Source organism: Anabas testudineus, chromosome 3 (genome assembly GCF_900324465.2).
Source record: "Anabas testudineus chromosome 3, fAnaTes1.2, whole genome shotgun sequence".
Lineage (NCBI taxonomy): Eukaryota > Metazoa > Chordata > Actinopteri > Anabantiformes > Anabantidae > Anabas > Anabas testudineus.
Genome location: NC_046612.1, coordinates 19,200,514 through 19,217,836, shown reverse-complemented (window position 1 = coordinate 19,217,836; position 17,323 = coordinate 19,200,514). Strand labels below are relative to the sequence as shown.

Sequence of the window (17,323 nt, the reverse complement as noted above, 5' to 3'; positions counted from 1 at the left end):
GTTGCAGACTGTTACACCCTCCATGTAGGAAGGAGCGGTTCCGCAGGTCATTCATTCCCACAGCTGTTAGACTGTACAATGCCACAGTTTAAATATACATGTACAAAACCGGTCCATAGCCCATCTGACTGTATTGTTTTTACTTTATTTTATTTATTTTTTTTATTACGTATAACATATTATATATGTTAAGTCGTAATAGTGTATATAGTTGTAGATTCTCGTAAAATGTTTATTACTTTTGTATTTTTGCACACCCTCTCATTCTTTTTGCACATTGCTGTTATTCTTTTTGCACTGACCTGCTGTAGCAATTGAATTTCCCCAATGTGGGATCAATAAAGAATATCTTATCTTATCTTATCTTATATTTATATATATATATATGTGTGTGTGTGTAGTATACAGGGGCCGTGAAGCAGCCGTGTCCACTAAATGGTTAAGCGGGGCTCGGATCTGTGAAGCGTCTTTTCCCCTCGTCGTGACATCATAGTGGACAAAGCAGCAAAGGAGTGGTTTGAGAGAAGATCAATGGAGCTGACTTCCACACGGTGAAAAACAGAGACACCTCCTTCAGTCTCATCCTCAGCTCCAAAAACAAAGTGCCGCCGTCGACTTTCCCGTTTGTTGGGAAACTAGTGATGAACTAAGTGTCGGAGTCACCGTCGGCTGTAACGGTCCGGACAACACAGAGACCCGAGTCCCCGCCGCCGGAGGCTCGCTGCTTTGGAAAGTTTCGGCCCACGTAACATGGTAAGAGCTGAGAAACCAGAGTACGAGCTAAACTAGTTAGTTACTGAGTTAGTTAAGACCAGAGCAGTTCGTTGTCACAGCCATTACTGTCCCAGCAACAGCAGCAGCCGGGGAGCAGGACAGCCCCGGGAACTAAGAGGAACCGAGCTGGCTGTGTGCGCCGGCTCCAGGCTGGGGTCCAGGTTTTCTTTAGTCTCCCCTTTTAAAGCAGGACGGGGCCTGCTAAGCTAAGCTACCGAGCCGTGAAGCATCAAGCTGCAGAAATGAGGCTCGTAACGTTTATGAATGAAGTGGAGAGCGCCCCCATTGGACAGAAAGCGGGCACTGCATCACTGGGTTTAGTCAGACAACAACAACTTCACCCACTGAGGTTAGAGATCAGCCACTTTAAAATGCACGTCAAGTAGGATCTCGTCATTTTTGTGGTTTGCAAACTGGAGTTTGAGACCCGCTAGAAGGTCTCGGCACCAGAGATGAAGTGAGTAAATGAATAATAGAAAAACAGTCAGTTGAATTCTGCACATGTTCCTCTGACATTTGTTTCTGTCTGTGAACTACTGTAAATGCTAAAATCTTTTTATTTACCAGCGACAAGTTGAAAGCAGACATTGCTTTAGTTTGACATGAGTAAAAGAACCTGTGGAACCCTGTGATCCCTTATCACAGTTTCCTGTGGGATGTCGGAGGATGGAGGATTTTACCCGAACAGCTGCTTGTTCAGAGAAGAGTAACCAACACAGTGGTCTACATACTTATCCTGGACACTTTTCTGCTGTTGAGAAGACACCTCTGCCTTCTTAGTTATCACTGCATCAGCTGCTAATTATCTCTCAGATAAAAATACATAGTCTAGTCCTGTCTTCTCTATCCTATTATAGATCGCCATGTGAGACTGATGCACGGCTCAGTGTGAACTGTAAATGAGAGTTTCTTCGGTTTTAATGAAAGTTAGACTTCCTATTCATAAAGCCTTCATAAAGTCTATGGAGCTCTTTATTCCTCCGTTTGATAGACTAATATACAGTTGGACTAAGCAATGTAGTAACTGAAACGTGAGCACATTTCCCCACGTGAGGTGAATCCATTCATCTGTACCTGGTAGATTCTAACCACTGCCGTCATGTGGATTTAAGAGGCTCACTTCCATCCTGTGATGCACTTTCCCTTTGATAGTACCTGTGTCATCCAGGTTGGAAATATCCCTGTCATTAAGGGGTTGAATGGTTTCTGATAGTTTAAGGAGCTTGGCAATGATTCCAGCCGTATGCCAATGAGACGTCTGGAAGGTCAGTAAGATTCGTTATATTAACAGTGTGTAATAATGGTCTCGTCATCCAGGAGGACAGTGGACTCGAGAGCAGTGGTGTCTGCTACAGAATCGCCGTCACAGATTTTTGGAAAGAATGATTCAATGACACATTGACCACAGCACTGCAATACCTCAAGGATCATTTCTCTTTTTTTTTTTTTTACCTCAGTAAGAAGCTTAATTATCCTTAGCGCAGTATCAAAATGAAATACACTCATGATTATGGCTCAAAAGCTGACGACCAGTCACCGAAAGAAATTCCCGATATTGACACTCAGTCTTTCTCTGACCTTTTCTTTTAATAGTCTTCATTTAACATGGCACCATTATTAATTAATTCCATGAACAGCATTGAAATCTGAATAAAGAGCAGTAGTTTTGATTGATTGGCATTAATATAGTCACGGATAACACAGCTTTCTTTTTAAAATACACCCTCCCGCAGTTAAACTTTATTGCATCATTATATTCTGTAGGTTGTAACTTGAAAGTGTGGCAAGCTTGCTTTGAACTCTGACATCGGACTGGGTCATTAAAGCTGAATCGTAAAACGAAAGAAAAGGGGAGGGAAAAAAAGCACGTACATGCTGGCACGGGGTCGGTAAAATACTTGAGTGATTCAGTAAAGAAAAAAACTTTGATGGCTTTGTGCTGTCTGGACAACACAGACAGAGGCAGACTGCGGTTTGGAGTGTTGGCACAGTTCAGCTTACGCTGCCCTTAGGGAAAACTTAGAGATACATCCAACGAGAGGATGCCCTTCTTTTTCAGTAATAATTTATTTCCATTTTTCAATCTCCATGTGGTGGACAACTGATGGGATATTTACCCTCTTGAGCTGATCTGTAGCAGGCCAAAAGCCTTCTAAATGTCCAGAGAGCAAGTGGAGAGTGAGGCTGTTGTGGAAACTTTGTGATGAAGCTGCTCTCTTGCCCACATCCTTTGTGCTGATGCCATAAATGGAGGCTCATGGAAAAGTTTTGGTGAAGTCATGATGTAGAGCTAGAGCTGACAGCAGTATTTAAATGATTCATACTACACTACCAAAACACCACAGCTGGTGTGGTTGCTGTGCTCTCAAATTTACCAAATTTTAAAACAGTCTGCTGTTGCTGTAATTGCTGTAATGTGTGCAGGACATTTAGCCACTCAGTCCCCAAGGTTTTCATCACAGTCACACCTTGATGTTCACGGCCATAACTTGATCTGAAGCAGCCACGGTGGTAACTTCAAACGCTGGGTGACACTCACTCCTGTGGTAGGCAGTGGAAAACAAGCCTTTGCTGGGAAGGTTTGGCGATGACCTTCCCAGCATATATTTTGGAGAATATTTGTACCAAAACAACAATTTGTGAAAAAGTTAGATACGCAACAATATGTCAGTGAAGATTCTCAGTCATCCAGGTGAGGCTATGTGGAAGTCGAGCCATGGCAGCTGGACGTCTTTCTTGTTAGGTCGAAACGTTTCGCATAGTGTAGCTTTTTGAGTTTGACAGGGGTCAAAATAGAGCTCTGTGCTGCCGAAATCAAGCAAATAACTGGAAAGGTATGTCTATAATGTACTATTTAGATGATTTATGTGTATTTCACTGATTGATTTCATAGATATTGGTCTTTACCTGGAGGATCTCTGTAGTCACTGTGTCAGTTTACACCAACCAGCTTTATGAAAACCACCACAGACTGACTCTGTAGCAGCTATTACTTTTTTTTCTGTTATCACCGTTTAAATTCAGCCTAAAAATACAGTTACATAAACTTTTTCTTTATTATTTTATTGTATCTAGTTGGTGTTTGTCTCTCTCTGCATTTCTTATTTTAGTGAGTGGGACAACACACACGCACACGCCAACATACACCTAATCTGACCGGCGACACCGTTCGTGAATAAGCTGAAAGCAACTCATGAATTGCACCAATGTTTTCCCAGAGGTTGTCTAAGTTTTAAGAGAATATTTCGAATACTCTACATGTAATAATTTTATGTTTGTTTTTTTATCAATTGACCTCATTCAGGTTTTTTGTGAAAAGTGGAAGATGGCAGACAGGAAGATGTGGGTGACTTACCAAGAGGACATGAGTGTACAGAAACAAACAAACAAAACAAAAGAAGCAGAGATGATGTCAAGCTAAATGTGTTACTGACAGGAAACCAAATGATGCATGACTGCTTTGCTGATCACATTTTTTTTTGCTAAAAATAGTTCCTCCTGCAAAAGAATCAAAATCTAGCACATTCTAACACAGGATAGGGAACCAATCACTGTAAAATACTTCTAAATATACCCTTTTTGTATCTCTACCTTCTTATAGACCATGATCCATCATTCCATTCTTTGTTTTTTTTCTCTTTTTCTTTTTAAGTACTCACTCTTGCACATAACCAACATTGTGCAGTATTTGTCTATCTAGCTTTGAGTTGTCCTCCTAATTACATGCTCTTTGTTATGTATTATTTTGAGTTTGTTTAGTATCATCTGTGCTGAGAAGCCTTTGAGGAAAGCACTGTATTTCTAACCCACCCACTCTTTACCATTTAAAGTGGGTGCTTATTTTCAGGTTTAAGTCTAAATAACTGATCCAAATGAAAAGCACTTTTTTTTAGGAATGTTGAACTGTGAAGTTACCACTGAGATAGCTTTTCTTAAAGAAGACAATCAACATGTAAAGACTTGAAAAATGCTTGAACTAGGTAATACGTTGGACCGCCTTAACAGCACGCATTCTTTGCGGCATCGTTTCACTAAGCTTCTGCAATGTCTCAACATTTATTCCTGTCCAGAGTCGCATTAATTATTCGCCAAGATCTTCTACTGATGATGGGAGAGTTGGACTGTTGTGCAAAGTCTCCTCCAGCATATCTCAAAGATTCTCAGTGGGGTTAATGTGTAAAAATTATATGTCATGTTTCCTGAACCACTCTTTATTTGAGCCCGATGAATCCTGGTATTGTAGTCTTTCAACAGGCCCGTGCCATCAGGGAAGAAAAAATCCATTGATGGAATAATCTGGTCATTCAGTATATTCAGTAATCAGCTGACCTCGTTCTTTGGACACATAAGGTTGCTGAACCTAGACCTGACCAACTGCAGCAACCCCAGATCATAGCACTGCCCCCACAGGCTTATACAGTAGACACTAGGCATGATGGGTGCATCACTTCACCCGCCTCTTTTCTTACACTGATGTTCCCATCACTCTGGAACAGGGTAAATCTGGACTCATCAGACAACATGACTTTCTTATCATTTCCAGTTGTAACTGTTGTTGTAACAATTTATTAATAATCTGTGATTTTTGAGCAGTTGCTTCATATCAGTAGAAAAAACAAAAAAGAAAAAGAAAAAAAACGTGACTTCAGTGTTATAATGAATACTACTACTACTACTACTCCAAAATACAATTAAAAAAATAAAAGTTTTTGTGACCCTACCAATCTCTATGAGATAAACATCTCATAAAAACCCCATGCATGGTAGAATGGAAGTAGACAGGGAGGAACAGTTTTGTCTGTTTTTACTCTCTCCTAAAGTAGTGTTTTCCCTCTGGAAACCAGAGAGAATGACTAGGCTGTCTCCTGTCAACTTTGGAAGTCCCCATTTGTCATCAGAGCTCCACTCCCTCTGAAAGAGAAATGCCTTGAGCAGGCCAGAGAAAGGACTAAAATAGTCACCTTCAGACATCAATTTCAGATACTTTATAAATCATAAGGAATAGTTCTAGATTTCGAAAAATAGTCTAGAATTCATGATAGACGTTGAAAGGTCAGGTAAGCTAAAACGACACACAATTCACTACTTCCTTTTTATGTCACTTTTCAATAACAGCACTGCGTCTTCCTACTTTGCTGTAGTGTTGTATTATGTGTTGTGAGAGTCTCCCCCCCTCCTCATATTTCTGTTTTATTTCTCCCCCTGCAGTGCTGTGTTTGAAGTTGACCTGCGATACGAATCCACGCTGGAAGACCATGCTCTCCCTCTTGCTGCCCGTAATGCTGACCGTCCAAGCTATGGGTGGGTGTCGCCTCTCTGCCAATGCCCTGCCATTAGGTTTGAGTCACTGCAGTGGGAAATGCCACTGCCTGTTAAACAATAAGCCCCGTAGAGCCTATTAGTCTTCCCCCTTCAAAGGCTTCACTTGGCCAAACAGTTAAAATGAGGCTGCTCCCAAAAATAATATGCCAGTAGTTGGAAAGTTATAAACTCTTCCTGTGTTAACTCTCAGCCATTTAGAAGAGTTGACAAAGAACATATTCTCATTTATATTGTACATCCTGCCTCAGGGAGTGAAAAGACATTTGTCACAATAATTCATTGAAGTGTTGTTTTTACAAAATTACGACTCTCTGATGTGGGAGTGTCTTTTCATATATATATATATATATATATTTCTGTTATAATTCAGCTTGTAAAACAGAATAGTTTTGACCTTTTCAAGACCGGTGAGGAACAGAGAGCTCGGGGCTAGGGTGAGGCCGTCTATAAAAAGTGCTAGAAGTGCAATTTTTCTGCTGTGACTAATGGAGTGTGGTGAAGAAGTCACCCTCTTATATTTATAACACTGGGATGCGGTGTTGTGGTTGATGTTGCAGTTGAGGATTCATAACTCACACACTCAAAAGTTTTACTTCAGTTGAAATGATGTGCAGAGAATAACTCCATCATAAAAAGAAACAAATAGCCTGGGCTGGCTTGACAACATCTCATCACATGGTAAATAAAAGAAGGGAATTGAGTATGTCAAAAGAGGGATCAACAGCGCATACATTTTACTACCATCCTTTCCCAGTTGGTTTGGGGCTGACATTATATAAATTAAAATCTCAAGTGTGTGACATTCCTTTATATAAATGTATAGCATGTTGAAGTGGGAGAAAGCCATTTCTGAAAGGTTTCTTCTGGGTCCCAACAAAAGCAAAATGGCAAAACATACTTTGGCAAATTCACAAAGAACTCCTATTGACCAAAACACCATCATTTACGAAGAGATATTTTTTTGCCTGTTCTCTCTGGTTGAGCTGACACAATCTCCTTTTGGCCATCAGTGGCACATTTCAATCTTGACTCAGTGGTCCTAAGTGTCTTCAGTGGTTCATTAGGGACCTATTCTCTCCCAGCACAAATGGGCCTACGGCCTGCTCATTACTTGCCGTGTGGCATCCACTGCCTAACTCTATCCTCTCGATGTGAGGCAGGAGGAGGAGGTGTTGGGGACTGATGGAGCTCTTTAACTACGGGTAATGGGCTATTGTCACTCGCACAATGATTCAGTTTCTCTCGAACTGGAGCGCTAAGTGAATTAGCTGGATTCTTTCTTGATGCTAGAGTCTGCACATGTAACACTGTATGATGACACAAAGACACTGCATGTTCTCTGGTGCATATTTAATTTAATATAATATTAACAACTTTAAGCATTTCTGGAGCTCTGAAGAGAGTTTCAGGTGCATTTCAGAACAACACATACAGATGAATCACAATTTATTGTTTTGTTTGTGTTAATTAACATCTTGAGTGCAGTGGCATGTAGTTAATAACATTGTTGGCCAACTAATAAATGCACAGTCTTTCTATTTTTTACCAGAATGGAATACCAGTAATTATCTGAGTAACTAATTAAAGGTCAAATTGATTGCCTTTGATTTATATACAGCATGACTTTATATAATTTCTATGAGCAACTGTGTTTGTGCTTGCATGTGTGTGCATATGTGTGCATGTCTGTATTTATATGATCCAGGGTCTTGTAGGTCCCCAGGTCACTTGCTGGGATAGCTGAGTGTAATCTACTTGACAGCAGAGAGTCATTGCTTGATAACTACAGCAAGTGCCTGTGTCAGTGGGTGCAATTGCATCTAGTGGTCTAGGCAGCCCACTCTCTGTCGTGAGAATATGGTTTGTGGAAGAAAAACACAAGGACAACGCATGACAACACTGTCATCCAGATGCAGTAACATTGTCTCTGTAGCTCCCGGCTGTGTCCTGACTCTCAAGTCAGATGATGGATCTTTTTTCAGTGAAAGCTCTCCCTGATGTTACTCATCCAGCACTGCACAGCTGTTGTTTCATTGCAGCTTTGCAGAGAGTTGTCTACAAAAGGGTTGACGATTCTGTGTTAGAGACACTAATGAAACAGTGATTTAGACTCTTTGTTTAGAATGGCTTTAAACATGTTGTGGTTAGAAATTTTGGGAAAATTCACAAAATGTCAATGTGTATGTACAGTAATGACTGAGATGGAGCTGACTACAGTATATCCTTGGCTCATTCCAGCACAGTGCACAACAGTGTCAGCCAGTGGCAGAGCTAACAGGAGGCTGTCTGGCTAATTGCTTGTTGTTGTCATACTCTCTGTTCAGTTAGCACAGCCACTAGGCTGCCAGAGATTGCCTGTGCAGCTCTTAGCACCCAAACAATGAAAGAGAATCGTACTCATGCAAATGCAGGAATAGAAAGCTGACCGGATTTCACTGTCAATGATGGGAGCTGTAGGGTAATTTCAATTAATTAGCATAATTGGATAGATTGCATCTAGCCCAGTAGTTGGCAGGCGCACATTATGGCCCTCAGAACGTGAAAATTGTCAGTTCATGCCTGCATCTCTGGTGTACTTTTTAAAGGTCTGCTAACCATGAATGCCCTCTTCCTGTCCTCCTTTTCTCTTCACAGCAATTGATTCTGCAGAGAGGGGACACTTTAGCCTGTGCAGAAATTCAATTTAGGGTTATTACCCCGTATCAGTGATGTTCTTGCTAATTTGATTGCGTCCAGTGAAGTATCCTTTTAAAAACAATCGAGGACAGGCTCAACAAAGATTGGTTTCACTGCAGTGCATACATAATGACCAGTCTCTGTTGGCTTGCCTCTGTCTCACCGTTTCCCTGCTCTTCTTTTCTCACAGAGTGCTCATTGAAACCGAGTACATTAACTAACAAGCACCTCATGATTATTTCAACAAGTCCTAAAAATGCTGCCTTGCTGGATCGTTAAAAATTGATTGAATTATGGGTAATATGCCGAGATTGCAGTTCTGGAAGGGAAGAGGGGCCTGGAGCCATATGCCGGTCTGTTGTGTGTCTAGTGGGTTGTGATGAATGGGTTGAGCGGATGCTGCTCTGTGCTTGGAAAGCATCACAGCTACTGAGTTGCTGAGGAAGCAACCTAGCAGCTGAGACAGGGAGACACCTACCTTCAGGTTGTTGTCTTAGTGGCGAGGCAGCGGATATGTCAGGCGTGGTGGCCCTGTCATCGAGACAACACACAGCTGGCGACGAGCTGACCCTTGCTTAACCTCTCATCCTCCCGGTGCTCAAAACTATGAATCAGCAAAGGATGTGAACCTGTGAAAGAGATAAAATTTCATTTCATTAGATAGCAGATGTGAAACAGTTCCCCCCATAAGAGGGATCAGAAAAAAAGGCCTCTTTGCCTTGCAACTAATTTTTGGTAATGATGGCAATAATGCACTGTATGTAGCCTGCTATTATATGAAATGAGTAGCACTTAAGTCAGATTTGAACCTGTAACCCTGCTGTTTCCTTCCACACACCTCTCTTCTTCCATCCCCAGCCTCCTGCTCATCAAAGACTCTCTGTCACTCAAAGTAGTCAGAGGCGTGCCCTTATCTGCCCACACTTCTTAAGCCAGCACCATTATCTGACGGCCGGAGCCCATTAACAGGTTATTGACGGGCTATGAGATGGCACACTTCTCTGAAGGAAGCAAGACAGAGGGAGCGGAGATATGCAAAAAGAGAAAAAAAGGGGGACAGCACAATAGTGTGTCCCATCTTGATTTATGACATTGCTGAAAATAAGCAAGTCAATCCTTGTCTTCCCTATTTGACATCACCTGTATCTCCCCCTGAGCGAGGGCACTCACACCCGATGATGAGTTTCTCGAGCAGAAATGGGAAAGGAAGAGATTATATTCAGAGCTTAATGTTGAAAGTGACCCCTTTACACTGCAGAAGGTTTTAAGTCTCACTTAATCTTATCCACATTGTGCCATTTGCACTTAGAGGCCATCTGAAAACCAAAGCTTAAGATACAGACTCTTTTCAGACTCTTCAAACTAAACATGCCTACTGTGCACATGTTCCCACCGCTCCCTTAATGTTTTTCAGATGCTAATATTTTTTGAACAGGCGCATTATGGACGTCTGCATCAGCGCCTGACAGCATGAAATCAAAAGCTAGTTTTCCCCTCCGACTTTTACAGGGGATTGGTTACATCATGAGAATAATCAGTATGAAGGAGCTCACAGATCCTCTGATCCTTTCATGTTCAGGTTGTGTAAAATGTACAGAATGAAAATGTGTTGCGCTGTGGTCATGCTTGGCACCAGATGGGGGCAGTGTTGTAAAAGCATATTTGTCCTGCTTGACGTGTTGCCCAGCGAAAGCCTACTGTTATTGCAGTCTGTTGGTATTGCACCTGTTTACTTGGCTGTGTCAATATTGCCCCTGCAATTTGCCCTCTGCGGCTGGTGCTTTTTTTCATGTATGAAGTCATTTTATTGTTCCCTCATGTGCAGCAGGGCTTCAGGCATACCCTTTAAACATGTGTACTTATTGTATGTAAAGAATGGCTCCACTGGTGGTGTTATTGAGCTGTTGCCATTATCACCTCTATGAAGAAAAACTATAAGGTACTAATCTTTGTGCGGTTGAATGACGTTGGAATGAGTTTGGCTGGAGTGGAGCTGTATTGCTTATTGAGCTGGGAAGACATGGTATTGAATTGCGCGCTAAAATGTGCGTGTACATGCTACATATTGATGGAACTTCTAAACCGAATCTGACGTCAGTGAGTTGTGAATATAATGGTTGCAGATAGCTATAGAAATTACTAAGTTGTGCTTTCCTGCTGCAGTGTGTGTGTATGTGTGTTTCACAGGACAGGACAGGAGCCCGGACACCTGTGTACTAGCGTTGTGTACGTGTGTGTTTGTGTATGTGACTGTTGCTGGTCATGCTGATGGGAACCTCTCTGCTCCAGAGCAGCTGTGTAACAGTGTCTCCATTGTAGTGTCAGCGTACCTTGTGTCCAATTCCTCAGACAGTGTGCTGCTGTGGAGCTGTCAGCAGTCATACAGGTGTGGAATATCAATGTGTTCCCTGGCCTTTGGGTATCTGTATGCATGAAATTGTGTGTGTGTGCGCATATGTTGTGTGGTGTTGATGTGTGAGTGCAGGGGAGTATTGTTTGGATTTTACTCATACTAATAATATTAATGCCGAATGACACTGATGCTTAAATTTTTAAACAACAGCAGGAATGTAATAAAATTTTGAGACACTGATTAACACTCATACAGAACTGATCATTTGGCATCAGCATGATTTGTTTTTAGAAATATTTTTTCTGAAAGAATCATAGAATAGTTTGATACAACTCACTGCCACTGGAGCACGCCGTGGTTCTGGCTGTGTGGATATAAATTAAGGATGATCAAAACAGTGATCACAGCCTCTGAGAAAATTGTAGCTTTGCTGTTTCACACCTTTTTTTGCTATTAACTTTAGATTCAAGTCTGTAGATAATTTCATTTGTCAGTAAGTTATTGGGTTACATTTGTGGCCAGTCTTCACTGTGTAGGAGCAATCACCATACAACTCTCTCTTCTCTGCTGTCCATCTGTATCCTCAGTATGTTCCAAACAGTCATATCTTTGCCAGAATCCTGCTAAATGCACAGTTTCCATCTCACTCCTGACACCATGTAGATGATAGCTGCTCCATTTCTCATCACCAACGATGTTGTTGATCTATGTGTCTGCTATTCAATTCAATTCAATTTTATTTGTAGAGCGCTTTTTACAATTGACATTGTCACAAAGCAGCTTTACACAACCAAAGAACAGTACATGAACAGTGTATGTGTATGAGTCATAATAATGTGATTGTCCCTGATGAGCAAGCCGAGGGCGACAGTGGCAAGGAAAAACTCCCTGAGAAGGCAACAGGAAGAAACCTTGAGAGGAACCAGACTCAACAGGGAACCCATCCTCATATGGGTGATTACTTGCTGTGTAGGCAGCAGTCCAGTATAACAGTTAAAGTCTTTTAAGTTAATATGGAGTCCAGTTAGTTATTGCAGGCAGACTTGTTCCATTCCTTGACTATCGAGCGTTGAGTCGAGACCTCCAAGAAACAGCTTCCGACGTTCGCCGAGGCCGGGACCGACATCATAGTAGCTTGTGACCAATCCAGTCTCCAAACGCATCCCAAAGGGCAAACGGTGGATCCAGGCGACGAGATCTCCAGCCAGAAGTTGGGCATCAGGACGAGTCAGACAGGTCCAGAGGGCAAAGGGTGGAATGACACCCTTTGCCCTCTGGGGCACCCTGAATGCCACCCTGAATGCTAGTGTGTTTGTGCTGCACAATTAAAGAAATGCCACAGACATTTCTGACCAGTCAGCATCATAGATCATATTTAGTTCTCATTTTAAATAATAATTGTTACTCCCTTAGGGAAATTCTTGTGGACAGGCAGCCCCTCCTTAAGGCACCAAGGGTTCGGGGTACAGCGACTTGACCAGGGACGCTTCGATATGTGGCCAGGAATTAGAGGAGGGGGAGTGCACACGGTGTTGGCGCGGGGGGCTCAAGCCCCTACTGGTCTCCAAATTATCCAAAGTGCCCCTGTCAGCATTAATTAACTGGTGTTCTAACCATTTTTTACTGTCACAGATGCCTCAGCTGTCTTGATACATGAACAAATAGGAATATGTTTACTGCAATTATGTCATATTACATTAAAAAGGTTGAAAGACAAGGAATCAAGAGAAAAAGTGCAAGAAAGAATTTGAGATTTAGAATTTTTTTCTCCATCAATTTCATCCAGTCAGATTTGGTCTGTGGTCTGGTGGTCTGCACAAATTCTTTACCAGTTTCAGTGCACTCCTTTTCATCATCGTCTTTTTCAAACCTGTCCCAAATGCATAGTATCGTTTCTCAGCACAAACCCAGCTCATCTGACTTATTATTGTACGAGTTTAACAAAGCAGAAGCCAGAAACAATTACAATTACAATTACACATGTGCCTATAAAAATATGTGTTTGAGTTCTTCCCCGGGACATTTTGTTCTTTAAAACCAAATACAGTCTATTCTGAATCAATCTTTTCTGAACAGGTTATTTTAGCAGCCTCTCTTTGAAATGTACCTTTCTTCATTTAGTGGCCAAGGCTGAGAGTGTGATCCAGCAGAACTAGTGCTGTTCATATCATTTATTCTCTTTGAAACGTGTTTACTTTTCCCACCCAGGGAAGCCACTGGCACAATTGTTTATCCTATCTTTCTAGATTAGTTTAATTTGTTTAGCTGTAAACCAACTAACATTACATTAATTGTAGTTGTTTATAAAGGAAGGGTTAATTTTAATTTAAAGTGTGCAGATCATCAGATGTGAACCGTACTGAGTGGGGCAGCTCAGTAATCCCAGTTCAGTATTGTGCATGTGCGCTCAACAGTCTGTATCTGACAGGGTCATAGGTATCACTAGACCAACAGCCTCGTGTGTCACCCTGTGATCCGCTTGATCTACCATCTCTTAGTGTCACACTCAGCCTCTGTGCTCATCTTCTGCCTAGTTAGCATCAATGAACTACTTGAAAAGCTCTGGGTAGTAGCAAATCAGCACCAGACTGGTGAGTGCACATGCACCTGAGAAATGTAGGATCTAAGAAGGTGTTAGTGACAAGGTGTTGGGTGGTGGTAGCAGTGTGAAGATCACTTGCAGCCTTTTCTAGCCAGCCATGTGTCTCACTAAGCGGGGGCCCGTTGCCAGCACTCACAAAGTCTGTAATGAGTTTATTTCATGTCTGCTGTGAAAGTGCCCGTCTCTGTCTTGCAGGCACTCAAACATAGCTGAGGCCTATAAACACAAAGTGCAGTGTGTAAATCCCCACAGCTTGGCATCTCCCAGGCTGCCCTCTATGGCTTCTGAGCATCTCTTTACAGAGAGGGTAAAGAGAGAGACAGGATCCCCTCTTACCCTCCTAAGAGGAATCCATGGGTCTGTCTACAAGGCACAACCCAGCCCTCTCTCCAAAGACCACTTGTGTTATAATCTTTAACCTCTCCTACTTACACTTGTCTCTTTAGAGAATGCATGTTTTTTCATGTTGTGAGCAGACCAGAGAAGAGATGATCAAACAGCTACTCCGCTCGTCAGATACCGTACAGAACACACTTGGTTTTTGTAAACAGCACTAGATCAAAAGTGTGTGCTGTGATTCACTTTGGCCTCTGAAGAACAGGACATCACGTGCGCTTTCCATGACGTCAGCCAACCTAGCGTGCTCTCCTTTCCATTCCCCTCCCTTGATGAAATTCAAAATGCTCCCCTTGCGTTCTTACTCCAGATGTGGGTCAAAGTCTCTGCACAAGTCCAACCAGTGACCTACCACTGGCCCGAGCCAGTGGTAGGTCACTGGTTAAAGAAGCTGTGAGTGAAAGAGGAGGAGCGAGGTGGAGATATAGAATGAGCAAAGGGAGTTTCTATCTCTCTCCTCTCTGACATGTCTTTGGTCTTTGTTGAGGGATTCGTGTTTGAGGCTCCACCACATCCTTTTCCTTGGCCTGTTTCCCGATATTGTCTTTAATTGTGAGCTTGATGCCTGGCCTGTCTTTCTTTCTTCTGCTTCCTTTCTTTCCCTTCCCCCTTCCTGTATGAACTCAGTGGTGTGAGTCATCTCAGGCTGCTCAGGGAGTGATTTAATTGCTCTCTCTCCTCCTCCTTCAACATGCACGTCTCATAGAGGGCTGTCACTGACCCTCCATTCCTACAAAAACTCCAGCAACCTAGTCATTACAGCAAAGGTTGGGTCCACTTTAAAGACAGCCAAAATACACACCCCAGCATTTCTCAGTCGCCCCTACTGATGGCAGAACAATGCTGCCTGCTCTTGCCATAGATTGCTGTGCTGTAGCCCTGCTTAGTTAATATGGGCATGATATGTGATCACAAAAAAGCCTACACAGCAACAGCAGAGCATTTGCAATAACAGGAAAGTAAAAAAAATGAACTTTTTTAATTTTCACCATAGAGAATTGTTGTGATGAACAATCACTCTGTGATTCAGGTCAACACAAGGTTGTCCCAACATGTCCCTCTGCTCTGCACCTGTGATCTTAGACAGTAGGTGGCACTGTTCCTACAGAAGAGCACACTGGTGTGGGTGGGATGTGGAGTGGCTACCTTGCTGGGATTGGCTGAGTGTGACTGAAAATAGGTCTGCCTTGACTTAGCAATACCCATCCATATATGAACTCTCTCAGATGAAAGACTTGTTTGTCATTAATAGGGAAAGTAATTATTGTACCTCTGCAGCAGTTAAACATCCTTCATAGCAAAGTGTTCCAACACTGACACTGACTGTGTGATGGAGCTCAAAAAGGGGTGAGGAGGCTAAAATGCCACTGTGATTATAACAATTATAGGTGCTGAGCATAAAGTAGAGTGTATCGCTGCAGGGGCTGACTGGGTTTTTTTCTCCCCTGTGATGCTGATGAGTGTCTCAGCGTTGTATAAGAGCAGACAGCGATCAATGGAAAATGCTGACTCTTGAGAATACTATGGATGTACTCTGGACTGCCTGAGATGGTTGCTAATCCAGAATGATTATGCAGTGTCTCTCTTTGCTCTTGGCCTAGTCTAGACAAACAGTACACACTGGCACACACACGCACACACTTACACACATACATACTCACGGATGAAAATCAGCAGCCTTGACCTATGAGTATAATAATAATGAAAACATACTTTATTGATCGCCTTCAACAAATTGTTGTTGGCCAGCTGCACATAGATGATGACGCTTCTACAGGGTTTAAGTGTCATAACACGTCTGCCGCCCCAAAGAAGTAGAAGCAAAATCACTCTTCAGTCTCACAAAAACCCACTCTTTAATGGAGTTATTTTATCCTGCCAATAAAATGTTAAAAAACTAAAGTTATACAGATGTTGTCGCTTTCATCCCTGAGATTCAGTGCGTTGAGTTATCACCAGGAGGCAAAACCTATAGGAACAAAGTCCTAATGCTTACCTCCAGATCCTCCCTCTTCTACCCCATCTAAACCACTCCCTGTTACCACTCTGCACAAACAAAGTGATTGTTTCTGTAGTAGTCACATTGTGTATTTCAAACTGTTGCATTGATTCTTTTTTCCCAAATGTGTCCCTTACATTTGAACACTATAATAATGTTGTGATTCAATAAATATTAAGAAGTCTGAGTTTCAGAATATAGCTAAGATGTTGCAAATGTATTTACTGTATTTTTTGTCTAACATAAAGTAAAATACCCCTCTAATGACAACATTTTGATTGAAAGTGTTTTCATTTCATCTTATATTACTCATATGTCCCTCCTCTTCTCTTGTAGCCGTGATGGAAGTACAAGTTCCAGAGCAGCCAGTGGTGGCGCTGCATGGCAGGGATGCCATACTCAACTGCTCCTTCAGCCATGCCAGCCCGATGAACCTGTCTGATCTGAGTGTCTTCTGGCAGCTGACAGACACCATGCGTAGTGTGCACATGTACTCGGAGGGACGCGACCAGCTGGCGGACCAGGCCGAGAGCTTCGCTAACCGTACCAGGCTGTTCCACTCCCAGCTGGGCCTAGGCAATGCTTCGCTCCTGCTGAGAAGGGTGGTGGTGGCTGATGAAGGCAGCTACACCTGCTTCGTCCGGGTGCAGGACTACGGCAGTGCTGCTTTGCTGCTGCAGGTGGCCGGTGAGTCAAGCAGTGACGTTTGTGCAACATGTAGAAACACACAGATGAACACAATTGTGTTCCATTTATTCATACAGCTGACATTGCGATGTCATGTGACCTGATGACATCATCCCCAATAACCAAACAATTTAATTTTCAGAGTTCATTCTGTGCAGTGTACAACATATTCTGTTTTATTAGCTAGTGTTTGCACTGTCACTAATTGAAAGTGATTTGTCCTCAATACTTTAATACACATATACACTAGTATGCAATAAAATGTATTGAACATTTAGAAATCTAGACTGTGATTCAAGGCCATTTTCTCTCCCCAAACATAAACAGGTGATAAACAGTTTCCTCTGGGCTGCTGAGAAGTGTTTTTGGTCAATAACCGCTGATTGTGGTCTCTGTCATGGTCAATATCTGCTGGCTTTGATTATTAGCTGTTGTTACGGTCAATCAGCCATCACTAACATCTTCTCTTCTGTGCGACTGCCTTTACAGCTGAAAGCTTTTTATTTATTTTTAA

At 42.3% G+C, this 17,323-nt stretch overlaps 1 protein-coding gene across 1 annotated transcript in view; it reads left to right on the top strand.

Annotated features, from left to right (window-relative positions):
• Positions 1-439: 439 nt before the first annotated feature.
• Positions 440-17,323, top strand: part of cd276 (CD276 molecule) — a 59,427-nt gene continuing 42,543 nt past the window's right edge. Inside the window, exons 1-3 of the mRNA XM_026378835.1 lie at positions 440-753; positions 5,983-6,075; positions 16,459-16,809. Coding sequence (XP_026234620.1) covers positions 6,030-6,075; positions 16,459-16,809 — 397 coding nt within the window. The 5' untranslated portion in view covers positions 440-753; positions 5,983-6,029. The remainder of the gene's footprint in view (positions 754-5,982; positions 6,076-16,458; positions 16,810-17,323) is intronic.